The sequence below is a fragment of the Panicum virgatum genome, chromosome 3N (assembly GCF_016808335.1).
Source record: "Panicum virgatum strain AP13 chromosome 3N, P.virgatum_v5, whole genome shotgun sequence".
Lineage (NCBI taxonomy): Eukaryota > Viridiplantae > Streptophyta > Magnoliopsida > Poales > Poaceae > Panicum > Panicum virgatum.
Window position 1 is genome coordinate 14,279,599 of NC_053147.1, and position 27,068 is coordinate 14,306,666.

Below are 27,068 nucleotides of genomic sequence, written 5' to 3' on the forward strand. Positions count from 1 at the left end.
ACTTCGTTGTAATTCTTCTAGTTGCTTCTTCAATTCTATCAATTCAGAGGCTGCCATCCTATAGGGTCTCTTGGCTATAGGAGAGGATCCAGGGACAAGGTCGATGACAAACTCTATATCCCTATCTGGTGGCATTCCGGGAAGTTCTTCAGGGAAAACATCTGGGAACTCATTTACTACTATGACTTCTTCCAAGGACTTAGCTTCCATGCTAAAAACCATTGGGTCTGGTTCGCTTTTCTGGGTATGGCCGGTCACTCGTACTCCTTCTGGGTTCGTTAGGTGTACCACCTTATCGGTACAACCTATGAGACCATTGTGTAGGCTTAACCAATCCATTCCAAGGATCACGTCTATTCCCTTAGACTTAAGTAGTACTAGGTCTGCTAGGAATTCTACCCCACTTAAATTGATCCTTACCCGTAAACAACCTAGTTGACACTTGATGTCACCTCCAAGCGTTCGGGTTAATAGGGGTGTTTTTAGTAGTACCGTAGGTATTTTATGCTTATCCACGAAGCTTGACGATATGAATGAATGTGATGCTCCAGAATCAAATAATATTGTTGCCAGAGTTGAGATGACTAGGAACTCACCATGTACCACTCCTTGTGCACCCTGAGCCTCTTGCGCGTTGATGTGGTCGACGCGAGCTCGTCCATACGGTTGCTGGCTGTTGTTGTTGCCCTTGTTGTTGCTGCCGACGGGGACACTGTTGGCTCCGGACACCGGTGGCCTAGGTCCATTCACCGAGTTGGAGAAGGCTGTTGCAGCAGGCTTGTTTTTGGCATATGGGCAGTTAGCAATGTAATGCCCTGTCTCACGGTAGTTAAAACAGACTCAAGCATTGTTGTTGTTGGTGGTGACTTGGCTGGCATTGCTCTGCGGGGCCTTCATGGTGTTCTGGCTTCTGAACTGTGTGTTAGGGGCCTGGGAGCCTGTCACTTGGGACTGGGTCCTATACAGCATTGGGGCATGAGATCTTGGTGCAGTATAGTTGGAGCTTCTTGGTTTCTGGAAGCGGTCCTGTTGGCGGGCCTTGCTTTCCAGGAACTTACGCTTATTTTCCCTCCTTTCTTCTGCTTTGGCCCTTTCTGTGAGGATGGCCATGTTCATCAGAGTATTGAAGTCTGGGTATATCTGAGGGGTAAGCAAGGTCCGGAGTTCTGGGCTCAATCCCTTTTTGAACATGTCCTGCTTCTTTTCATCCTTATCCACTTCTTCTGGTGCATAGCAGGCAAGTTCCATGAACTGGTAGGTGTATTCTTCCATAGACATGCTCCCTTGCTGCATTGCGCAAAACTCATCCACCTTGCGCTTCATGGTGGCTTCGGGGATGTGGTAGCAGCGGAACTCTTTCACAAATTCGCCCCCAAGTGATGGTGGTGGCATCTTCGGCAGCGGCACAGTAATTCTCCCACCAAGCTAAGACAGTTTCAGTGAGTTGGTGAGCTGCCAGAAGAACTTTGTCTCGGTCTTGGCATTCGAACGGCTCGAGCTTCCTCTGAATCACACGCAGCCAGTCATCTGCCTGCAAGGGGTTGCTGGATCCGGCAAAGGTGGGTGGCTTAGTTCTCAGGAAAGCTGTCAGCTTGTCGTTCATGGTCTGTTCTCGTGCCTGCTTGTTGATGAGTGCATTGGCCAGGGCTTCTAGTATGAGGGTCTGATTACTTATCGCCTGTGCTAGGTCCCCGAAAGGTGGAGGTGGTGGCAGTGACACTTCTCCTTGGTTTCCTCCTCCATTCTGGCTCACTTCATGTTCGTTCTGGAGAGGGTCTTGTCCGTTAGGCCGTCCTCTCGTGCCAGCGGCTGCAGGGGTTCGATTGCGGCAGGCTCTAGAACCATCTCGGGAAGCCATTTGTAGATTGGGTAGAGTCCTTGTGAGATTGGGATTAGGATTAAGTGATGTTTAAGTTGTTTAGTTCGTATTTTTGAAAAGGCAAAATCCACCTTCTGCCGAAAAGCACACAATTAACGAGCACACAGACTAGCAAACAACAAGCACAAACAACTTTATTACTGCAAGGGGGTACAACATTGGGGCAAGGCCAAACGCGTACTACACGTCTAGGTACAAAGGTCACAATTAAAGGTACAACTTAAGCCGGAGGGACTAGGGGGCTTCTTCTAGGGTGGCTTCGGGACAAGCTACTCGCGGGGCGATCCTTCTTCTGGGACGGAATGTGCTTCCTGGGGAACAAGTAGTCCTTGCTCGCCGTTCTCTAGGTTCTCATTTTCCTGGGGTTGTCCAGCATCTTCCCCTTCTTCGGCGACGGTAGACCCTTTAGGGTTCTCGGGTGGGGCTTATGGGGTTCCCAAAAGTGGTCCCCATCCTATGACGGGTATACCAAGTAGGACATGGTTTTCCCCAATTGACGGGACTGGCGTTCCACTTCTGGTCCATTCTTGCATATGTCAGTCCCGGGCCTGCCTGAGGCTCTCTTGGGCAACCGCTTTACTACTGACCGCGGCTGCGGCTCTTGTCTCAGCTTGGGCCGCTCGGATCTGTTGCAGTCTTACCGCGAGCTCTGCTTGCTCAGCCCGATGGATCTCTCCCTCAGGATGCTGGCTTGCTCATCAAAGAGCTGATCCAAGGAGGCTAGGTAGGTAGCCACTTGGTACAGGGGGTCCTCTTCATGGCGGTGTCGTTCCAGGCTTCTCATACGAGCCTCCCAAACTGGGGTTCTGATGGCCGGAGGGAAGAACCTCATTGGTGTGGGGGCTAAGTGTCCTTCAAAAATCCGGCACAGATAACGGAACGCCTTCCTGACGGCCAAGGGATAGGTGTCTTGGTGCCAAAACCCTGTGGCGGTCACTCGCCATGGCTGGATGTCGGGGTAGCGGTCACTTCTGGCGATGACCAGGATCACCCTGCAGCGGAGGGTACCATGGTGCTCGTACTCCGTACTGTAGTACCTTGGGCGTTCCGTAACGCCAAGGCTCTCCAGGGCGTTGATCAAAAGGCCGGGAAAATCAGGTGCAGCCTGGTAAATGCCCTGGGTCCATCCTTCCTCAGCCATCTGAAAACAAAGATAGGGTGAACAAGTTTTGCACAAATATTTGGGTACAAAAGAGATAGATGTTCCTTATTATTACAACAGGGTGGGGTACATTTTTCATGGATACACGATTATTAGGATAGGGGCTCTAGCTTAGGTGCGCTACTCTCCTATCATGGGGACTCCTCCTCGATCTGGATAGGGCGCTTCTTTGGTAGAAGACACTGCTCCATCACATCATCTTCGGTCTGAGTACGCCGTCCCAATGGGTTTCTTCGGGTTCTTCTTCTTTCCACCCACCTACTCCTCTGTGAGCCTCGTGGTTTTGCCATTGGGTTTGGAGAGTGGCTAGGGAATTTTCAGCTCGTACAGCTCTCATCCGTTGTTTCTTCATTTCTTGGATTGCCTTTTCTGCCCTGCGGATTTGGTGCTTCAGTTGTGCCGCCTGTTCGCGGTAGAGTTCATCCAGGCCGGTGAGGTAGATGGATAGGTGGTAGACTGTATCTTCTAGGACTTCTTCTTCTCTACCAAGTCCTCTCATCCAGGCAATCCATGAGCGTCCTCTTCCTTCGGTAGGCAGGAAAAATCTCTTAGGAGTCCGCTGAAGATGATGTTTGTAAACCACACGTAGACGTCGCAGGGCTTTTCGGGCGGCCTATCGGTACGTGTCTGGGAAGCGAAAGCCAGTGCTGGAGATGAACCAGGGTTCCACGTCAGGGTAGCGGGTGCTTTTTCCCACGAAGATCATCATGTCGCACCGAAGAGTGCCCCTGGAGTCGTACTCCCGGTAGACGTACTCTGATGGGTCCACAACTCCGACGCGTTCCAGGCTGAGTAGCAATAACTTAGGAAGGCCGGGCTCTGCGTGGCAGAATCCGCCACTTCATCCATTGTCAGCCATCTGGAACAGGGCAAGAATCAACGGTGAGTATTTGTGTGAAAAAAGGGTTAAGCAAGAAAAGTCCTAATACAGAAAGGCTTGAAAAAGGGGTCTCGCTCCTATGGTCAAATCCTACGGCCAACCTACGGCTCTGATACCACCTGAAGCGTCCCCTCATAAGAGAAGACTTAAATGTGATACAATATCAGTCTCAGGAGGCTGATAACACATTTATTACATCAGATGGTACATCACCGTAGAACTCTATGCGGTAATGGGCAGTGAAGCGCTACTATCGCGAGGATAACAACTAAAATCCATATAACGATATTAACTACGAAGAGGTCATCAGAGTCTTGCGCCATACGGAGCTCCTGCGGGTGACACTATCCACAGGCAAGGTTGGGTGCAGAACGAGATCCCTACTCAGCGTCTTCGGGAACAAAGTCTGGATCTTCCTCAATAAAAAATTAAGTAAAGGGGTGAGTACAAACGTACTCAGCAAGTCCAACCACACCCACGGAGGGGGGGTATAAACAGAATACATGCACAGGATAGATCAAGGATAAGGTTAGGGTTTAATTTGTGGAAAGCTAACTTTTATGCATGGGTTCATTTGAAAAGATTTTTCTTAAAGCAATTCTTTTGTAACCGAGTGGGGTTGATCCACACAGGATCCAAGTTTTAAATTGTTACTGAACTCCTCGTCCGCCGTAGCACACGGCACAGCTACCGGACACTTTTCCAAAACAACTCACACCAACCCATCCATTCCCAGAAGAAATGCTAGTTGTGTGACCAAACCGTAACTCGCCCAATATCGTGGGCACGACTATTTGAAAAGATTTTAACTCTGCAGAGGTGTGCAACTTTACCCACAAGCAGGGTACCACAGCACGATCACCTTAGTGTCGGTGCAGATCCCAACAAAGTCATTACCCACCTTAACCGGGGCATAAGTCACACATAGCTTATCCCTTCTCCTTAGTCACCCGTTGCTCTCAGCTCTCCTGATGGCTATCAGACTAACTAGTGGGGTTTATGCTAAGCCGTTGCCACATACAACGGTCGAGTGGTTTGCACAATGGTAGAGTTAGGCAAGATGACACATCAACTCGGTCCTTAGTTGTGACAATATGGATATCTCCCAACCCTACTCAGCCACACAGGTATGAGCACACCTTTTGGCAATTCACACAGAAGTGCCATACATCTCGTCCTTCTTTTGGTTTCCCAAAAATGTCCATATTTTCTCTTCCCACACACTCACACAGTTTTCTTTTATAAAACAAGTTATACCACATTCAAGGTTCTAAGCATTCTAGCAGCGATTAACATCCAAATAAGACAGATCATATTTAGACATTAATCTAGGTGGTCAAGGAATAGGTATAACAAATCAAGGGGTGGCTATCCAACTGGGTTTTAGCGGCAAAACACATGCAGTTTTGAAAACAGGCCAATAGGTTGTGTTTATAAAACCGGGACAAAACATGCATCAAAGGATGAGATTGAACTTGCCGTTCTTAAAGCCTTCCGGGAAGTCCTGATCGAGGTACCATCCTTCGGGTTCGGGGTCGCGGAACTAGTCCTCGCACGCTTGCTCGCGGTACTGCTCATCGACGGGTCCTCCCTCGTTCACACCATGATCTACGACGCACACAAACAAACACACAATAAAGAAAAAGAAATAAAAAAATAAAGGTTTTATCGTTGAGCTCGAATTAGGAATAAATTAGGAAACGATGGTAGAAGGAATATTTTTTGGAGATTTTTGTATAGCATGGTCGGAATATTGTTGGAAATGGCGTGGTCAAATTTCGGTGTCATTGGAGGATTTTTGGCGCATGAAATGATAAGTCAAAAAGGTGTTTAAGGGTTAAACCGGGGTTCAAGGAGAGTCAAAAATAGGATGGATGGATAGTACATGATTTTATAGGATTTTAGGAAAAAGAATCAACTAAATCGGAGCCTGCACGGGTGAGATGTGACTTTGTGATTGATGGCTTCTAATTAAATTCTAAAATTAGAAAATAAATAGGATTAAGTGTGTGACGTGCTCAATTAGCAGCACCACGTGAGCCTGCCTGGTGCATATGGGCTGGACGGCCCAACATCTGTGGCTTGCCATAAGGACTACACCCACACGAGCTTAGAAAGTCAGAGGATGTCGTGGTGTGCAAACCCACAGCCGGGTGGCGTAGTGCACCCGCCTAAACCCAGAGGGTGAGTACTCGGGGGTTAGTTAAGATTAGTCCAATCTCGATGGAAGAACACGATGAACACAACATGTTTAGAGTGGTTCGAGCCGCCGGAGCGTAATACCTTACGTCCACTGTGTGTTGTGTTGCTTGTGCTCTCAAGAGGTTGAGAGCGGGATTGTTCGGAGTGAATCCGAGCTTGTGTTGTGACTGCCCTCCCCTTGGCCTTCGAGAGTCTAGAGTGTGCAGCGAGTGCCTCCCTTTTATATCTCAAGGGAGGTGCGTACATGGCCGTTGAGTCCCCGACAGGTAGGCCCAATGATGTAGTATAAAATAACATAATGTACATACATTATGGCATTGCAGGCGACGGAGATCTTATTCCTGGATTTCCTTACTAGTGGGAATCTTCCGTCCGGCATAGCTATGCCCTGTCTTATCGAAACGACGCTAGGACGTAGCTTGCGGCGTTACCTGCCGCGTAGCTGAACGGGCCGTGTAGCTTGCGGCGTAGGCGGTATGATGAAAAGGTGACGTGCCATCGTATCCATTTAATGCGGCAGACGGGCTCTGCGCGTATGCGGCGCATGCGGCTGCACTGTGTACCTCGGTAATATGCGGTCTACAGTGAAGCCTGACAAAAGCTGTCCCGCGTGCCGCGGCGGCAGAGCACGCCTCAACCACCCGCATTGCATGCGGTGGGTGGGCGAGTCTTCCGGCGGAAGACTCGCGCCCGCGCCTTGTCCTGCTGTACACGTGGCGCCCCCGGACCCCGCCCCGGCGGTATATTGGTTCTACGCACGCGGGGAGGTCCGGACGGACGCGGGGAGGTCCCGGACCCCTATGTGGGGTCCGCGCCCTCGGCTGTTGGCGCGGAGCTTCCCCTCCTCAAGGACACGCGGCGTCACCGGACCCGTCCCAGAGCGGGGAGCGGGTCCGGGGCCGTTGGCCCGTTGAGGTAAGCGCCTGACCAGTGGGGCCCGGCTGCTCTGCCCTCGGATGACTACGCGAGTCCTGTCTTGCCGCAGTAGGAGTGGGTATCCCTGCTACAGGGTACCGACAGAGGAACAGAGCAGCTCGTGTTCTCTTCCGCTGCAACAACGCCATGGCTGGGCAGCTCGAGCTCGAGCTGCCTGCGGCTCCGGGCACCGTTCTCTAATCCGAGGGTATGGGGAGAGACAGGAGGATGAGGGGGTTCCGCTTTGGTGACTTCGGGCACAGGAAGCGAAGGGTAGCTCCGGCGGCCATGGGCATGGCGTACGGGAGCTCGTGGGGAGCTCTGCTTTGGCAACGATAGGGGTAGACGCGGCTTGGGGCTGGTAGAGGAAGGTGTGGGGGTGCTCACCTGGAAAGGAATTGGACCAAGCTGGCCAGGTGGGGGAGATCGACGAGATGGGTCGGGCAGAGGCCGAGCGGCATGGCGAGCATCTCGGGTGCGCGTGGAGCGCATGGGCGCACAGGGAGCACGCGTGCCGCGCGTGGGCAGGAAGCCTGTGCGTGAGCAGGAGGAAGGAAAGAGAAAAAGGAAGAAAGGAGAAGGGAAAAAGAGAAAAAGGAGAAAAAGAAAAGGGGAAAAAAGAAAAGGAGGTGTCGGCGGGATTCGCGGCGTCGGTGGCGAGCCGGGCGGGTCGTCGACGAGAAGCGATGCGCACGAGAAACGAGGAGAACAGGAAAAATTTAAACGATGATTTGTTTCGGTGTCGGGGCTAAGATTTGATATTTGGTGTTGGAACGGAAATTGTGTTTGGTGTCAGGGCGACGAATCGCCGGAAAAGATTTGAGCTCAGCGATGGAAGGATTTTGAAAATTGTTTTTAGCGAGTAATTTATTTGGGCGAATTTTTGGGATGTTACATTCATACAGTGTCAGGACTACTAAGCTACAGGAGGGTAGGCATATTACCTCGGAGAGCAGCTTGTCGTTGTTCACTTTCTGCTTCTGCTTGCCCTTGCTCCACTCTTCTTCTGCTTGCCGCCTCAGGACTTGGCCGGCTTGGTCGACGGCGGCATGACCTTGTTCTTCACTCCCTCCTAATTCATTAATCTAGTCACACATGATAAACAAGGTGGACTTGTAGTTGTATGTATCTATGAATTATGATATGCAAGGAATCAGCTTGAACTCAGAACCAATTAAAAGAGCAGCTTCAGCTCTAGCACCTAATTGAGATATAATATCTAGTATATATGTATATATAACAACATAGTTGGTAACTGCAGAAGCTCACATGAACGGAAATTGAACATGATGTTCTTTAATTATAGAAATGGCCGGAAACAGAGCAGACAGAAGTCAAACAGATGACTTAAAGCATGTCTACTTCTGAAAGACTCTGCTTAGATCATTCAACAATACATATTAATTGGCAAAACCAATTGACGGTTGAAAATGAATTACCATGGAACTCTACAGATCCTTTAAGCACGAGATTACAAGAAGCAAAAGCAAAGATCCAGGGCCGGTCCATATCGTGGAAAAGAAGCAAGGGATAGCTGGGATCTTCGGTGAGAAGGTCGGTACGTGCTGTCGAGTATGAGTGGTGACTGGAGATGGCGATGGTGACTGCTGGGCGGAGACGGCGACGACTAGATGGAGATCTAGCGCTGGGGAAACGGCGACGGCTGTGTTGGGAATAAACCCATCGCCGTGACATGATCATGGCGACAGGGTGTGCGTGTGTTCGTGCCTGGCAGCGTGTGTGCGCGCCAGGGCGTGGTGTGTGTGCGCCGAGCGCGTGGATTGTGCGCGCGGGCGTCGTGTGTGTCCAATGCGTGTGTGTGCGTCGAGCACGGAGGGCTGTGCACGAGCCAGTCCGTGGCGCGCGTGTGATCGCGGGTGAGCGCGTGTGTGCGCGTGAACCGTGGTGGAGCTGATCGTTAGGCGATCGGGCGGCGGCGTGATCGGGAGCCGATCACGTGGATCGTTGAAGACCAGGTCGTGTGGGCGATCAGGATGGTGGAAGATGGCGGCCGTTGAAGACCCGCATTGGGCGCGGCATCTCCTGTTCGTGGGCGTGCGCGTTGGAGCGTGTCGGACGCGGTCATGCCGGAGCCAGTGCGCCCGTGCCGGTGTTCTAGGCTAGGTGGTGGGTCGTGGGTGCGTCCATTGGGCTATAAATGCCCATTGTACTCCGGTGATGAAGCTTGTGAGTCGAATTGGAGAGCGGTGTGTGGCACCGTGCGTTAGAGCACAAAATTCCTCTCACGTCACTGTTCATCTTCTTCCTCCCGCCACTCAAATTCCATCGCGTCCGTGCGTTGTTTCGTGGAGTGCGCTGTGCGGTGAGCTTGAGGGTGGGGAGGTGTACCTGGTGCGCGCCAATTTCGCGGGTGAAAGCAGCCGGAGGGGTGACTGCACCGTCGACCCCCCCCCCCTGGCGGCGCTCTGTTCGGGCAGAGCGGTGGCGATCGGAGCTCTGGCGGAGCTCCAACAAGTGGCATCAGAGTCGGTTAGTTCCAAGGGGCAATGTCATCCTCACCACGGCGCTCGGCGACTCCACCACGTCAGCGATCGCGCGGTCCTTCTCCACCGAGGAAGCTGCGGATGCGCGAGGTCATCGTCGAGCAGGTGGTCGAGCGGGTGGCGACGTCCGGTTCCGTGTGCTATCCGGTGCTAACGCCGGCAGGTTACACGGCGTGGGCGATCAAGATGGAGGCTATCCTCGACGTGCGGGGCCTCTGGGAGGTCGTGTCTCCGTCGAGCGGCGCTGAGGTGGACGCACAGAAGAGCAAGACGGCACGGGCACACCTTCTTCAAGCGTTACCGGAGGACATCTTGATGCAGGTGTCGACCATGCCCATGGCGCAGGAGGTGTGGGAGGCGCTGAAGACGCGATTCGTGGGCGCGGATCGTGTGCGGACGGCGTGCCATGCCACGTTGAGAGGGGAATTCGACTCCCTGATCATGCCGGACGGCGACGCACTGGACGTTTACGCTGGCAAGATCAGCGGGATGAAGGCAAGCTTTGTGAACCTCGGATCGACGCTCGATGACGCAGCGCTAGTCAAGAAGCTGCTCGACACCGTGCCCGACCGGTTGTATCCGGCGGTGGCCGGCATCGAGCAGTTTTGCGACGTGGCGTCCATGCCGTTCGAGGAGGCGCTCGGGCGTCTCAAGGTGTTCGACGAGCGATCAAGGCGGTGGGCTCAGCTGACGGGCGGACAGGCGACATCCGGTGGTCAAGGCGGCGAGCGGCTTCTGCTCACGGAGGAGGAATGGCGGGCGCGGCGCATGGCGAAGTCCGGCATTGGAAAATGATTCAACTGCGGCGTTAGTGGCCACTTCACGCGCGACTACCGCAAGCCGAAGAAGGAGGTCGTCATGGCGGCCACGGCGGATGTCGACGAGGAGTCGATCGAAGCAGCTCTCCTGTGAAGTCTGGCGTCGACGGCGCTGGGATCCAACGTAGGGCGCTGGGTTTAGGGGTGAATGTTGGGAATAAACCCATCGCCGTGACATGATCATGGCGATAGGGTGTGCGTGTGTTCATGCCTGGCAGCGTGTGTGCACGCCCGGGGGTGGTGTGTGTGCGCCGAGCGCGTGGATTGTGCGCGCGGGCGTCGTGTGTGTCCAGTGCGTGTGCGTGCGTCGAGCACGGAGGGCTGTGCACGAGCCGGTTCGTGGCGCGCGTGTGATCGCGGGTGAGCGCGTGTGTGCGCGTGAACCGTGGTGGAGCTGATCGTTAGGCGATCGGGCGGCGGCGTGATCGGGAGCCGATCACGTGGATCGTTGAAGACCAGGTCGTGCGGGTGATCAGGATGGTGGAAGATGGCGGCCGTTGAAGACCCGCATTGGGCGCGGCATCTCCTGTTCGTGGGCGTGCGCGTTGGAGCGTGTCGGACGCGGTCATGCCGGAGCCAGTGCGCCCGTGCCGGTGTTCTAGGCTAGGTGGTGGGTCGTGGGTGCGTCCATTGGGCTATAAATGCCCATTGTACTCCGGTGATGAAGCTTGTGAGTCGAATTGGAGAGCCGTGTGCGGCACCGTGCGTTAGAGCGCAAAATTCCTCTCGCGTCACTGTTCATCTTCTTCCTCCCGCCACTCAAATTCCGTCGCGTCCGTGCGTTGTTTCGTGGAGTGCGCTATGCGGTGAGCTTGAGGGTGGGGAGGTGTACCTGGTGCGCGCCAATTTCGCGGGTGAAAGCAGCCGGAGGGGAGACATCACTGTCGACCCCCACCCCCTCCCCCCCCGGCGGCGCTCTGTTCGGGCAGAGCGGTGGCGATCAGAGCTCTGGCGGAGCTCCAACATGCTGGACGTGAGTGGGCGAGGCAGGTGTTGCGAGCACGAGGTGGAGGCGGGGGTGCAGAGGGGGAAAGAAGCCTGGCCACCGGGGGCTAGGGTTTCCTGTGGCGGGCTGGGCTCCCGCGCGTGATGGGCTAAGGCCCACAGGTATTTCCCCGGGCCGCTTTCCGTGGGAGCGGCCTGCTCGGTGTTTGTGCTGGGATCCCCGCAGGATCCCGAGATTCCAAATAGGCCCTGAGTGTTGGTGCACAAGCAAGGATGCGTTTTACGACTCTGTCTCTATATAAACGGGCTTGTGGGCAAGCACGTGTTTGGGCCCAACTTAATTGACTGGGCCATATTTTCTGAAAATCAAAACCCAAGAAGGTCAGACAGTGAGTCCGAACCCGAAAAATCCGACCCTAATTCAGGTTCCAAGCCATGGTACCCGAAATTATTACGTGTAATTCGGGTACCCGAACTACCCGGAAAATCCAAACAGCAGGCCAGCCCAAAAATATAATTCATTCCAGCCCACTTATATTTTCAGCCCAGCCCACCAAACCCCTTCCTAACCCTAACCCTGGCGGCCTGGCAAGCTCTCATGCCCTCCCAGCCCCCACGCCCCCAGCACCCTACTTGATTCGTCGACCCATCGCCACTTCGCCCACCCCGGCCGCCGCACGACGCCCTCCTCGCTCCTCGGACCTCACCCCCCGATGGCTCGACGCCCCCGGCAGCCGTCGGTGCAGTTCGCACCGTCACCCGCTAACACCCCCATCTCCCGCAGGTCTCTGCAGCGCCTCCAATCCCAACGGACCGACGCCCCCGCCCCTGCCAAGGGTGCAGTCGGCGCCACCACACCGCCGACACCTCTGCCGGTCTTCGCGTCGTCGGTCTTACCCGAACCCGAATTTTTGGGTACCCGAAATGTCGAGTTTTCTTTTTTTTCAAGCAAATTTCGGGTATCAATTCTCAAAACTCAAAAATTAAAAACCTAAAAAATCCGACCCGAAATTTTCAGACTACATGAATGCCCACCCATACCTCCTCCGCCGCCAGCAGAGTCCTGAGGTCATAGTCCATGTTGGGAGCCCAAACGGCCAAACCAGGAAGCTTGACGCAATCGGAATGGCAGAGCCCGACACGCGCGCCGCCCCTTCGGTGTTTTCTCCGACTACAGGTAGGTCTCTGAGGTCTCGAACTAGCAGGGATCGACGTTCCCTTCCAGTTCCAGTTCCCAAAGCCAAGCGGCAAAGGATTTATTTCTATTTGCTTCCTCGTTCTGAGTTTCTAGAACGGGAAATCTTTCATGCATGAAGCGTAGAATGAAGTCTATTTGCAAAACCTTCAGAAGGTTGGGTATAACTTTTCGCGACAAATATAATGATGGTAATTAATCGATGATTAGCTACAGTAATACTACAGTAACTATCATCTAATCATGCGGTCAGAAAAGATCTCATTAGATTCGTCAGAATTCCTAGCAGAGTTGGTTTTGTAAATTGTCTTTATTTAATGGACCCAACTATATTACGGCCGGCCGTAAAACTGACTTCCGTACGGCCGCTCTATTTTGGAAAAAAGTACAACTGTCGCTTTCCCACGTGAGCCCCGCCAGGGATCCGCTAACTTGCGTGCCCTGTTTCTTCCCTGCACAATCAACCTGCCCGCAAGATAAATTAGCTGGCTCCCTCACACCCGCTGCCGCCAGACACAGAAAGAAGCTTAAAAACTGCTAAATCCCGTCCGCGACAACATCCACCAAAGAAAAAAAATGCTCAAGCAGATGCGAAGGAAAACAAAGACAAGGCCATAAAATCGATTGTCTACACCAGGAGTAAGTACATCTTCACCACTTCCCAAAGAGAAAAATGCTTCTACAGAACTAGTTTTGTGTTCATCTGCAGTGATTTTAGTGTTCCTCCCCAGTACTCAGCAACTCCCCTTTTCCCCAAGAGAAATAGAATCTGAACCAGTACAATGTTACAACAAATAGTTGTCATCTATCCAAAATAGAACTTGCTTGATCATGCACCCATACTCCACCTGCAAGCTGCTGGTCCCTCTCCACCCCCAAACACCCCACCAAAAGGTCCTTTGTGTTGAAGCTGCAAAGTGTAGTTGGGGGGGAAAACAACATGTTACTTTTGTGGATACTAGCAGTAATGTCGTGAAAATTGCTTACACAAAGTACTCTGTTATGCCCTTATATGAACAAATTATTGCCACAAGAAATTGCACAAGACTAAATACACAAGGTAACTCCTCTCTAGCTGACAGTAAAAAGGTTCCATGTAGTGACAACCACATAAGAGAAAAAAGAGATGTAGTAAAATATTGCAAGATTTTACTACTGAACTCCAACATAAGTGCATGAATATGATGAGAAAAAATGCCAATTAATTTACTTGTTTTGCTTACCGTGAATCACTAGTTTACCAATTTAAATTATACAATTTTGCCCCCCCCCCTATTTTGTGATCAAATGCTAGTCTTGAATGCATTTGTTGTTTGCTAGTTACGTAGCACCTATTTGCCTGCTATAGTCCCCTAATTTGCTTGCTGAATAACACTGTTTTGCTTGCTGAATTGTAGGTGAAAAAATAGGAGCTGAAGGGTTATGTATTTAAATGAACTCCCACTAGAATTTAACTATGATTTTCTAGGAGTCAATGTAGGAACGTATGAAGCAAAACATTTATTCTACCCTCAAACAACCCCTATCAACATATGACTATCTAGTACTGTAAATCCATGCATGCACCGGAGAACACATAATGCTAGAGCTAGACATCATAATGCATTATGAACCATATAGTGACTATCATCTAAATATATGGAAAACAAGTCTTCAGGCCTCCTCTAGAACCTAGAACTAAGCAAGACTTTGAATCAGTAGAACACAAAAGATGGCAGGTAATTAGAACATAAAAGATGCTACATTAGAACACAAAATACTAAACTAAATGTGACTATTTACTTCAAAAATTGATAAGCATATCCAAAGTGGCTAAACGTCATAATATGAAAAAAAAATGCTAAAGTCAGAACACACACATGACAAAACTGAAAATAAATAAATTACTTGTTCATTTACTGAACATAAATCTACCTAATCTAAAATTCATCAAAAGCTAAAAAAGTCATCTCTGAATTGCTTTTAGGGGTCTAGCCTATATGATCAATTGAGATACGTAAAAATGACCTAGGAATTTTTGTCTAGATTGTATATTAGTTGAAAGTATTGAATCTAAAACACATTATATGGATCACATGCGATTCATGGAGAATCTAAAACACATTATGTGCACCATAATCTATATCAGATACGTGTTCAATTCAGATTTTTCATCTCCACTACTATGCAAAAATATGATGAGCATAGATAAGTGCTCGATTTGCAAAAAGGGTATGCTCAAGGGCATTTGAGAGGGTCGGGAGGGCTATGGATGAGAAAATGGATTAAATTGTTTGCGCACCTAATAGCCATGACCGGATCGAATATGCGCCAAAGAGCTGCAATCTGTTCAACAGCACATCGCCATCCTAAGAGCTGCAATCTGACAGGATAGAGTTGCTGACCAGCCTAAGAGCTGCAATTTGCAATAGTTCAAGGAAACTAGTTGCTAACTCATCGCCATCGTGCATCAAAAATGGATAGGGGGAATTAGAAACGATGCAAAGTGGTCTGTGAGAGAAATAGAGAGAGAAATGGAATGAAATTACTTGCGCACGTCATGCACTTCAAAGATCCGCAGCAGCCTCCAAGATCCTTCCTCCTTTTTGGCTGGATACTAGCAAAACAATGGTTTGATTAGAGAACTTAGCAGTGGAAACACAATGTGGCATGAGAGATAAAGCATGCTTAAAGACTTGCACTATTATGCCTAGTCGTTAACACATTATAGCTTGAATACATATATTGAGTTGCATATCTGAAAAATCAGAAGAATTTCCCAGATAAAATACACCGAGTTTGCCATATTCTTAACCATTGTTATCTGGATAAATGCAATGAGTTGCCCACTGGAAAAATGCTGAAATGCTTCTAGTAATACTAGTGAGATGTCCATTTCACTTGTAGAAATATACACATGGCAATGTTAAATCATAAAATAAAAAATGCTAAACTAAAATGAATAATTTGCATGTCCATTTAGCATAAGTTGCCTACATGATATCCAATAAATGATGATGTTGCTGCATGGAAAATGCTAGGTATGGTTATTTGAATCACATTGGCCAGGTTATCAGGTGAATCATAAAAATATACTAAAAATGTCTTGTCTACACCCTAGAGGTATACACAATTAAAAAAGCAACTATGAGGTTTCTGCATATGCAAAATATCCAAGCTATAGTATCCCTGCTACATGCCCCTCCCCAATAAAAATTACTATTTAGCTATCGTATCCAAACTGTCTCATCATGGCTATCATTTAGTTAAGCTATCATTCTGCTGATGAAACAAGGGCATGTCTAAAAATAAACATACTAGTTTCAGTCCAATCACAAACTATGTGATAAATACTAGTGCTAGGCAGCCAAAGAAAAATAAATTATAAAACTATAAATTAAATATTGGCTAATCAAGTAAACTATTTTGTATGGTTCAGAATCATATTATTGCCTAATCAGAACCAGTGAAGTATATTGTTTTGGATAATCCAAAACCCTTTTTAATTATTTCCTGAACGTACAAATTCATTTTTATTGCCAACATGAGAATCATATTTGGATCCGGTTTGGCTGAACTTTGCATGCTTTTTCCTCTACAATGAAGCCTTCTGCTAACTACAAAAACTTTGCACACAACATCAAAGGATCAAAACCAAAAACACTCAAAATATAGTCGGTAAAAAAAGTCACAACATATGAACCCAAGCATTTTGTTAACCAGAAGAGCTAATATGGTTCAAAGACCTATACACAGTATAACATTCTTCGACAGTACAAAGCTATTTCATCAGCACTATCATTCAGCCCAATATATCCTTCCCCCTCCCCAACCAACCACAGACAAAAATGTACAAAAAAAATCTAACTACAACAATCACAAAGAGCTTGTTGAATTAAGGAGGGGGAATCGATTTGACTCGCCTTTGCGCGCTCTTTCTTCTGCAGGGAGTCCTCTGCTTGTCGACAAACTACACACACCTGATTCTGAAGAAAAAAAAAATCAAAGGGGATCAGAACCCAAAATCTTGAGGATATCCAATCCCGGTAGATGAACCCACGAACGACACCCATTTCCAGCCCAAGCCCTAGAATAGGGACCAAATCAAATTGGGGGAAATTAGAGAGAGATGAAGGAGGTATATACCTCGATGCTGATGTGTGAAAGAGCAATGCCCCATCCTCCATGTACATGGCCGCATGATGCGCCGGTACCCGCCGCTCCTATTCACAGCCTCACTGGTGAGTCGCGACCCTACACCTCATCGTCGGCACAAATCCACCACGCTTGTATCTGCCGTCACGGCCGCGTCGCGCCGTTGCAGATAGGCCCCACGAGACCCGAGCACGAGCGCAACTAGAGCCGCACCTAGACGCCCGGCCATGGGAGCAGATCAAGGCTGGCAAGGGCCCAACGTGTAGAGGATGGAAGGTTGGGGAGGCGACGCAGGGAGCAGATTTGCTGCGACACACGCCCACGCTGCTGCTACCGCCACCAGGATTCACCGCCGCGGCATCAGAGAGAGAGGGCTGGTGCTGTGCCGGAAGCAAAAATAAAGAACAAATGTGAGGAGATAATGTTCCGTGGTGGAGAGAGAGGAGAGAGAGCCGATGAGGTGGGTGAAGAAAAATAGAGAAGGTGAGAAGATAATATTCCCTGAGTCACGCAGGCAGCCGTACAATCGAACGAAATTACGACGGCTCGTAGAGAAGTCATTACCTTATTTAATACCCCTAATTAGCGATTAAAGTTGCAACAGTTACACCTGTAGGCTACCGAAACGGGGCGAAAGCCACGGCACGCGCGCGCAGCTCGGCTTGGCAGATGGAAGCTACGACCGCGAGTGACTGAACGGAGGTCGGAGCCGGAAGAGCGATTAGACGCATCACCAAAAGAAACTGTTCGCCACCGGCAGCCACTTGGGCGCCGATCGATGCTTCGTTCCATCGCCCCCCCCCCCCCCCCCCCCCCCCCTACTCCGTAGGTCAGCGAGAGCGCGAAACTGGCTCTGGCCGCCGAGAACTGCATCATCAGGCCGGGGAAACCGAGGCCAGAAAAGCTCGCCGGCGTTCCTGTCAGGCACCGGTCAACCAAGGTTAACCTAACCGGTGGGAACCGGTCCGGTCCGGTTTCGGTTTCGGCCGGTACCCAACTGGCCAAAATTCAAATTTTAAATTTGAACTCAAAAAATGAAAAATTCCCAAAAAAAATCCTAAAAATACTTCAAGGTGTGATGAATCTAATGGTGTCAAATTTTCTCAAAAATTTATTCATTTAGTATAGTTTGTGGGAATTTAAAGTTAAATCAAAAAAGAAAAGGAAAAAAATAGGCCGGCCCATGAAGGCCCACCGATCAAACCGGTCAAACCGGCCGGTAAACCGGTCAAACCGGTCGGTAAATCGGTCAAACCGGCCGGTAAACCGGTTGCACGGGAGCTTTTGAATTTCAAACCGGTCAAACCGACCGGTAAACCGGTAAAGCCGGCCGGTAAACCGATCGGAACTGGTTGCATGGGAGTTTTTGAATTTAGATTTGAATTCAACCGGTTTCCACCGGTTACCGACCTAACCGGTCCGGTAAACCGGTACCGGAGGGCGGCGGTTAGACCGGTCCGGTCGGATTTTAAAACCCTGCGGTCAACTCGCCCTGGCGCTTCACCAACACCTACGCGTGGTTCGGCGGCTTTGTCCCGCGCAGGCGCAGCCTTCGTCCTGCGTAAACGTCACTCAGAGGCAAGCAAACCAAACAGTATGTATCATATGCCAAATCACAACGACCTGACGACACAAAAACGTCTGTCTGAACAAAAACGTCCTGTTGTTTCAACGAGCTTTGCTGCCTTCATTCCTCCTTCCTAACTCCACAGGAAATAATTCTGTTTGATTGATCCATCACACTTGGCTTCCTCCTGCCTTTACAGAGACACGATGATTAGCAAGAAGTTTCGGCCGTTGATTCGCGAGGTTGCTGGTCTAATCTTTCGGTTACGTTTGCACCGGCTGCAGTGCATGTACTAACAAAACTCGCAGAAAAGAAATCCATCCTGGGATTACACATGATCCTTCTTTTCCCCTTTGAGGTTCGGTTCCAATTATCAATCTGTGGGTCCGATCCGACGCACACTGTTGCTGGCTCGGGATGCTGTCTGTGCCTGTGTTCCTCTCGCGGTCGCAGTTGGGCGGGAGGCCATTGTCCCACCGCTCTGCCTCGACTCAACTGAAACTGAAGTGATAGCTGCTGGGGACACTTCGGCATCATTCCTGACCCCAGCTCCTTTGCATTCTCTCTAGGGCCGAAAAATAAAGCTCTTTCTATTCTATATATCTGAAAATGCATCAGTGTTATACTGGTGAACTCGGAACACTTTCCAGCCTTCCAGTGCTATGTTTTTTTTTTGTTTTGGTTTCTGAAAGAGCAGTACTACAGACTACGGTCGATCGTCATTTGAACATGAAAGGCCATTTTTCCGCCGAAAATAATCTATTTAGTAGTATAGTTGGTAGTTGTGGTTGCTAGTATTGTTGCTTTGTTGCCTTCTCCCTTTGGGGTTGTTGCAAACTTGCAATGCCAAGTCTAATATAGTCTGTCTTGCTTTTTAATACAATCAGCAGGTGTCATACCCGGTTCGTTTTTTTTTTAAAAAAAATCATGTAGTGAGGTAAGCATACTTAAGGATGGAAGCAGATTAGATTCGCACGGATACAGACTCGGATATCTTGGATATCCATTTTCGTATTTTCATCTCGTAGGATGGACGCGGATCGGATTCGCATGTATATCCGTTTACCTATTTCCATCCCGTTTCCATCACGGGTGTGTTTAGATCATTTTGACGTAAATTTTTGGAAGAGAATTTTACTATTTCGGAGCACTAAATAAAATTTATTTATAAAACTTTTTGCACGGATGTGTTGTAAATCGCGAGACGAATCTAATGAGTCTAATTAATTCATGATTAATCAATAATTAGTGGATGATTACTGCAGCATCACTGTTGCAAATCATAGGTTGAGTAGGCTCATTTGATTCATCTCGCGATTTACAACTCATCCGTGCAAAAAATTTTATAAATAGATTTTATTTAATACTCCATGTATGTTTCCAAACATTCGATGTGATATTTTTTATTGTAAAATTTCGAGATCTAAACAAGTGACTAGCATGTGTTATCCATTCACTGTATTTCCTGTTCGGTTGTTTCTATGATCAAAAGATGCATCTCCGAAAAAATTGCCTGTCCGTGTGGTCGTCCTGACTAGTGACTAGCGACACTGCGCACGTCTGAAAAAGAAAAGGGTAGTTTTGCTTTTGGACATTCTACAATATTGATGTTTGCCACAGGTCATTACTCAATCTTCTATTTGCAGCTGGATAATTTTTAAGTTTGCATATTTGCTCATGGACACTTTAGATAATATAATATTCATTTTTAGAAAAAAAGGAGGGAGAAAAAATTCAAAATGCCCAAAATACCCCTTCCTCCTAATCGTATCTGTTCAACACAGTACCGATTCCCATGTCGTAACAAAAATTCCTCCCAGCTCCTCCCACCCGTCCGCCTCGCCAAACCCATCCCCATGCCGCCGCCGGCCTTCCTGCCCGGACTCCCTCGCCGGCCGCGGCCCTCCTCCCTGGCCTTTCTCGCCGGCCGCAGCAGAGATGGCTCGCGCACAGCGGCTTCAGCAGGTGGCGCCCTTCCTCCTCCCTCCTCCTCCCACGCGGCACGGCGGCCATGAGCTCTGGCCATGGAGGCGGCCTTGAGCTCCGGTGAAGGCCGCGCGGGGCCATTGTGGAGCAGAGTCTGCGGCGCCCATCCTCCTCCCTTGCCGGCCTCCGCCCTGGCCGGCGCCCCCCTCCTGTGCCGAATTCGTGAGCGGCGGCGGCCGGACTCCCCTCCATCCTCCCTGCTCCTTCCCTCGTTGGCCCTGCTCGGCTGCAATGCGCCCCGTACCTCCATCGTCCCTCTTCCCTCCTCCCGTGGCGGCGGAGACCGCGGCTCGCAAGCGCCGGGCACGGTGGCGGGCTCGAGCTCTCGCACGCTGGCCGCGGCGGCGGGGCCCGAGCAGGCTCGCACGCGTGGCGTGCGGATGCTGGGCGAGGGCTGGCGTGCAGGGCGGAGGAGCGCGGCGCAGTTGGTCGGTGGTCAGTCGAGCGCCCTGACTAATCAGGCTCGCGGCGCGGTGGGATGCCTAGGTTGCCGGTGAGCTTTGCTCACGGGGAGAAAGAAACAGAGGAGATACAAAGGAGAGAGAAAGAGAAAGGGAAGTCAAATAGCATTTGGGCTGTTGATTTTCTTGAGTTATGTGAGCAATCTGGTACTGCAGGGGTATTTTGGTCATGTTATTTGTTCTCTCTATTCTCTAAATCAAAAAATTATTATTTTAATTACTATAATGTCTTGTAGTAAAGATGCATATTTAAAGAGTGTCCAGTAGCTAAGACAAGATTGAGTAGGATCCACTAATAAAAATCAACATTGTACAGTGTCCCATAACAAAATTACCCAAAAGAAAACGAGGCGCAGCACCGGAGAAGAGCCGGCGTCAAGTGTCTGTACGATCGCGCTGATCACGTCGAGAAGGGCAGTCAAAATATGCGGACCGTCAGGTTGATCATGTCTCTGAAACTCACGAGCTCCGGGAAAGTACCGCCTGTCCCCCACATTTTGTTATTTTTCTTTAGGTGTCGTTTGCTTTTTAAATAGCTGTCACATCAAATATTTGGATATCAATTTTAATATTTAAATACTAACTTAATATAAAACTAGTTACATAAATTACAATTAAAGCTTTGGACGAATCTATTAAGTATTAATGCACAATTAGTGGATGATTATTATAGCAATTAGTGATCAACTTATTAATTAATTAGGTTTAATAGACACGGTTCCTGATTAAATCATGATTTATAAAATCAAATTTGTAATAAATCTATATTTAGTATTTCTAATTGATGTTTAAACATGTGATGTGACGGAATTTATAACTTAAACTGAAAAAACAAAATGGGACTTACAAGTTCTCTCTTTCAGTGCAAGAAGTGGATGTGCATGTCCATCGTATTAGAACCTCCACGTTGGGGTTCGACTTCCGCTTTGCAAAAAGAGCTCTCTTTCTTCCCATTTTCAAAGCGTCAAGGGTCCGGTCTAATTCACAAGATGACGGGACTACAAGCCACTATGTATAGGTGGAGGTAGGTTTTTTATATTTATATATAAGAAAATCTTCTTCTCAATGCAATGCTATGGGAACAGTCATTCCCCCGCACGTCAAATTTTTTGGTGCTCCTGTCCTGCCTCGATGCCGAATACACGAGCTCGTCTTGGCTCCTTCGACTGAAGAATGTTGAGTTGGGAGTAGCTGGGATGGGACAACTGGATCCTACCTAATCCTGTCTTTGTTTGACTGACTGGCATTGTCAGGCCAATTAATTGCAGTGTTGACTGTTTGACCCAGGCTCGGAGCACTGCGGATATGTTGGACCTGGAATTGTAGGTGGAACGGGATGGGAAAGGATCAAAGGAGTCGAGACTCAAGAGCAAACACTCAGGGTGTGTTTAGATGGAACGCAAAAAAATTTTTAATAGAATCTTACTAATTTAAAGTACTAAATGAAGTCTATTTACAAAACTTTTTGTACAGATGGGTTGTAAATTGCGAGACGAATCTAATGATGCTAATTAATTCATGATTAATCTATAATTAACGAATGGTTATTGTAGCATCACTGTTGCAAATCATGGATTAAGTAGGCTCATTAGATTCGTCTCGCGATTTACAGTCCATCCATGCAAAAAGTTTTATAAATAGATTTTATTTAATACTCCATGCATGTGTCTAAACATTCGATGTGATATTTTTTTGTGTTTACGGGGTTTACGGGTTGTGATCTAAACAGGGCCTCAGGCAGCAACAGAGGCAGAGAACAACCATGGAAAAGAAAAGGCTGTAAAAGCTCCTGGAGCAGAGCTATGCAGCACGAATACGGATACGCGTATCGGTATCGGGCCGATACGGATACGGGGATACGTCATTTTCCCAAAAAAACCTAATATGCGGATACGTTTTAGTATTTTTTTATAAAATAAATATTAATATATATTAATGATAGGAAAAGGAAAAAAAAAGAAGAAAGGAGAAGAAACTAAGAAAGCCTAGTCCAAGAGACCACCAAACAGCTCATATAACATTTCCTTTCTCTGGATCGGTCGATCGGAAGCAGATCCTCTGCTCTCAATCTCTGCGATCCGTAACACGGAGTATCCGATACGTATCCAAATAAGTATCTGATTTATGTTTCATTTATTTTTTTACGAATATTTTTCCGATACGTATCCGTCGCGTATCTGTTGCATATCGGTATCTGATACGTATCAGATATGTAATTCGCACCTCCTCTGGAGTAGCGGGGTAACGTAGGAGCAGAGTAAGTTGTTGTTTGGTTTCAGGGGCTAAATTTTAGTCTATGTAGTATTTTAGTATTTAGAAGTATTAAATAAAGATTAATTATAAAATTAACTCCAGAATCCTAGGACTAAACTGCAAGACGAATCTAATGAGGTATATTAATCCATGACTAGTGGATGATTAATGTAGCATCACTGTAGTAAATTATGGATTAATTAGTCTCATTAGATTCGTCTCGCGAATTAGCACTCAGCTGTCAAAAAATATTTATAAACATATTTTATTTGATATTATAAAATGATAAGATTTTTTTTGATGCGACAGGAACTTAAAAAAATCTCTGTAACCAAACAAACCCTAAGCATGGCGCCCCATCCATCGAGTGCGGTGCAGGCTCTGTAATTCTGATTTCCGCGCCCGTATCATTCACTGTGCTGCCCTGCATTGCACTGAACGAACACCGCAGTCTTTAGTTGGTGAAAAAGTTTGAGTTTGGGTATTGTAGCACGTTTCGTTATTACTTGACAATTAATATCCAATCATGAATTAATTAATATCATTAGATTCATCTCGTATAAATCAGTTAAACTGTGTAATTAGTTATTTTTTTCAACTATATTTAATACTTCATACATGTGTTTGAAAATTTGATTTGACAGCTACTGTGCAAACAAAATCGAGAACTAAACGCTGCCTCGATCACTAGCACTGAATTGGCCTCTTCTATTCTGAAAAAAAAACCACTGAAATGGCTTTCTCCTGGAGCCCGGCGCGGGGGGAGGATGGGGGTTGTAGAGGAGTAGAGGACTAGAGGTAGAGGCCGTAAAGCCAGAGCGCCATGACGCCCATGCCGGCTCGCTTTCTCCGCGACGCGCCGCCTTTTCTCGCTCGTTTTCCGTCTTTTTTTTTTTTTGAAGCTTCCGCTCCTCGTTGCGTTGCACTTGCACACGTCTAGTCCTTCTCCACACGACCACACCTCCGAAGAAGCCGACGCCAAGTCGCCGGCATCCACCGGGCGAGAGGGGGCTGCGCTGTGCGCGCAGGTTGGTCACGATCTGGCATCGTGATCGCTGACCGCGGGATCCCGTAGCAAGGGGTCAAACGGACGACTCAAAGCAGCACGGAGCCAGCGTTCCGAAAAATCCGACGGCCATCATTGGCCTATCCCAGCGCCGTGACCGCACCGCGAGCCGGCAAGCGAGACCATACCACGCGGGTGCCGGCAACCGCCCGCGCCACTCTCACCAATTCTCCGGCCGGCCCAACACTTCCCCACCGCACGGCACCCAGGCGCAGCCCCTCGCCTCGGATCACAGGGCTCCGCTCTCCACCCCCCGTGCGGGTGCCGTGCCATTGCCCTACCGCCGCCGGCCGCGCCACAAAAACCTCTCTGTGCATTCTCAAAAAAAAAAAAAACCTCTCTGTGGGAGTGTTTAATTGGTAAAAAAGTTTAGGTTTGGACATTGTAATATGTTTTGTTGTTATTTGATAATTAATGTCTAGTCATAAATTAATTAACATCATTAGATTTATTTCGTAGGAATCAGTTAGATTATGTAATTAATTATTTTTTAATTATATTTAATATTTCATGTATGTGTTTGAAAATTTAATATGATGAATATTGTAGAAAGAAGTTGGGGGAACTAAACGCTGCCACAGTGTGCGGCCCCGCTTCGTCCGTCCCGTCTCGTTTCGCGCTCCCCTGCTTTCGAACCAGTTTAAAAGGCCGCCCGCCCACCGGGGAACCACAGCCCCCCACGTCCCCGTCACGGCACGGAACGCACCCATCGCGCGCTCCCAGCCTCGCCTCTCTACACGACCCGGCCATGCAGCTGCAGGTCCTCCGCCTCCTGGCGGCGCGGCCGCGGCGCGCCGTGCCGACCACCATCACGGCGCCGGCGTCCTCCGAGGCCCCGGACAGCGACGCGGAGCCGGAGGAGGACGAGGGCCCCTTCTTCGACCTCGACTTCTCCGCCTCCTCCGTCCGGGCCTCCTCCAGCTCCGCCGGCAGCGCCTCCTCGGGCTCCGAGTCCGACGACGCCTTCACCGAGCTCGACTTCATCATCTCCCTGCACCGGAGCCGCTCCGCCTCTCCGTCCTACGACGCCCTCTTCTTCGGCGCCGGCCTCGCGCCGCCGCCCCCGCCGCTGCCGCAGCTCAAATTCTGCGCGTCCGAGCCCAGCGCCAGGGCCACCACTGGCCCGCAGGCGCGTTACGGCGGCAAACTCGGCGGCGGCCTGCGGACGCTCAGCTTCGGGGCCAGGAAGGCCGCGTTCTACGGCGGCCGCCCCAGCTTCGCGCGGAGCTCCAGCAGCGCGCGCTCGCTGCGGCTGTTCATGGAGTCCCCGGCGGACGACGACGAGGAGGCGGCCACCGAGGAGCCGGAGCCGAGGCGAGCGCCGTCGCGCGACGTCATCAGGAGGTACCTGACCAAGATCTCGCGGCGGCTGCGGAGCGTGCGGCCCCGCTCCGCCGGCGGCGAGGCCAGGGGGCTCCGTCGCCTGCGCAAGAGCCGGTCGGCGTCGGCGGCCGCGACGCTCGCGCCGTCCCGCCGCGACGACTCGCTCGCCGAGAAGCAGGACGGCATCGCCAGCGCCATCGCGCACTGCAAGGAGTCGCTCCACCGAGGTCCGTTGCATCTCTGAAGTCTGAACTGAACTAATGCACGCTGCTACATACATTCGCAGCTTACTCATCCTGCTGCAATTTCGATCTGCTGTTCAGCGTCCCTTTCGGAGTGCGACTCGCCGCTGCTGCGTTCACGGAGCGATCCTGGGAAATGCAACTGATCGAAGGTCGCCATTACCGTTCAGAACTCCTGGCGAAACTGGAGGTCGAGCATGCACAAGCCTCTCCCCGAAATTCAGCGAAGAAGAGACAAACAAAGCACAAGGGCATCATTAACGCAGCAAGAACATGCGGCGGCCATACCGGCTTGCGAGATTTTCATGTCTGTTTGTGTGTGTGTGTGTGTTTCACGTCCTTTGATTTAGCTCCTTTTGTTGGAAGCGTGGGAAAAGAGCTCTTTTTAGGCTTTCTTTACCCCCCCCCCCCCCCCTCATGTAGAAGTGTGGACTGTAGTAGCCGCGTCTTTTTGACGTTCGTTTTCTAAAGTTTTGGTTGTACAAGTGACTTGTAAGTTGTAACATCGACTTGTAACTAGAGGTACATTTTGGGCTCTGAGCTTTGACCACAGATTGGATTTCTCCAGTGTCGTTCAGAACTGTTCGATCCACTGTGCACGCATTCTGCGAAACCAAGCCTGGCCAGGGCTCATCAGTGAGGCTAATTGCAGAATTAACAGGAGCTTTCGCTGCAAAGCTGAAGCCATACCAACACATTTGGGTACTGGGGGGAAGGAAAGGGATAAAAGCTGGGGAAAAGCTCGGCGGGGGCCGCTCTCATGGCGTCGCGCCATGATGGCAGCGGGCGGAAAAGCGCCGCGCGCGTACGTACGGTGCCGGTGGGCGAGGAGAAGACAAGGATCTGTGCGTGATTCTGATGGGCCTCGGGAACCGCGCCGCCCCATTTCTTTCCCCTTGTTTATATATCATCATCATCGGCGATTCATTTCATCGTCGCTGTCTCTCTCTCTCCTCATCACCAGCCAGGCAGAGAGGGAGAGAGAGGCCGGCAGCCACGGGCCACGGCAGCCTTTGCTTTTTCACTGCTCCGTGACTTCCTCCTCTTCCGTCGCGCCGGTGGGGTGACGGGCCGCTTGCCGCGTCTTTCCAGTGGCTGGGTCCCTTTCGTTTACCTCCCCTCCTCTCTCTCTCTCTGCTAGCTTTTGCAGGGTGCGTGCAGCGCCCAAAGCTTTGACGATGACGACGCACAGGGCCGGGAAAGAGCTAGCTGCGCGAAAGCTTTTGTTCCGGTCAGAGCTTTGGGCTCTCGCTTCGCTTTGTATGGAGCTTTGGCCGTCTTTGCTACGCACAGCTTCTCCTAAATTCATCCTGAAAGGCACGGCGGCTTAGCAAGCATGCAAAGCTAGCGATAGCCCTGCGTGCTCGGCATGCCTCGCCGTCACCACCACCAGCGCTGTCCAAAAAAAGAAAAACACCGGCCCCGGGCTGCGATGGAGAATGGATTGGATTGGATCTGGGCGTAGTGGCCACTGGTCAGTCAGGTGAGGTGAGTCGAGAGCGATCATGGCGTCTGCATGCCTCGGGTAGTATGAAG

At 49.9% G+C, this 27,068-nt stretch overlaps 1 protein-coding gene across 1 annotated transcript; it reads left to right on the forward strand.

Annotated features, from left to right (window-relative positions):
* The first annotated feature begins 24,648 nt into the window (after nt 1-24,648).
* LOC120667369 lies at nt 24,649-26,082 on the forward strand. The gene is made up of 2 exons (XM_039947455.1): nt 24,649-25,517; nt 25,614-26,082. Exons 1-2 carry the CDS (start codon nt 24,716-24,718, stop codon nt 25,676-25,678), a joined length of 867 nt encoding a protein of 288 aa, XP_039803389.1. The 5' UTR covers nt 24,649-24,715; the 3' UTR covers nt 25,679-26,082.
* Nucleotides 26,083-27,068: the final 986 nt, after the last annotated feature.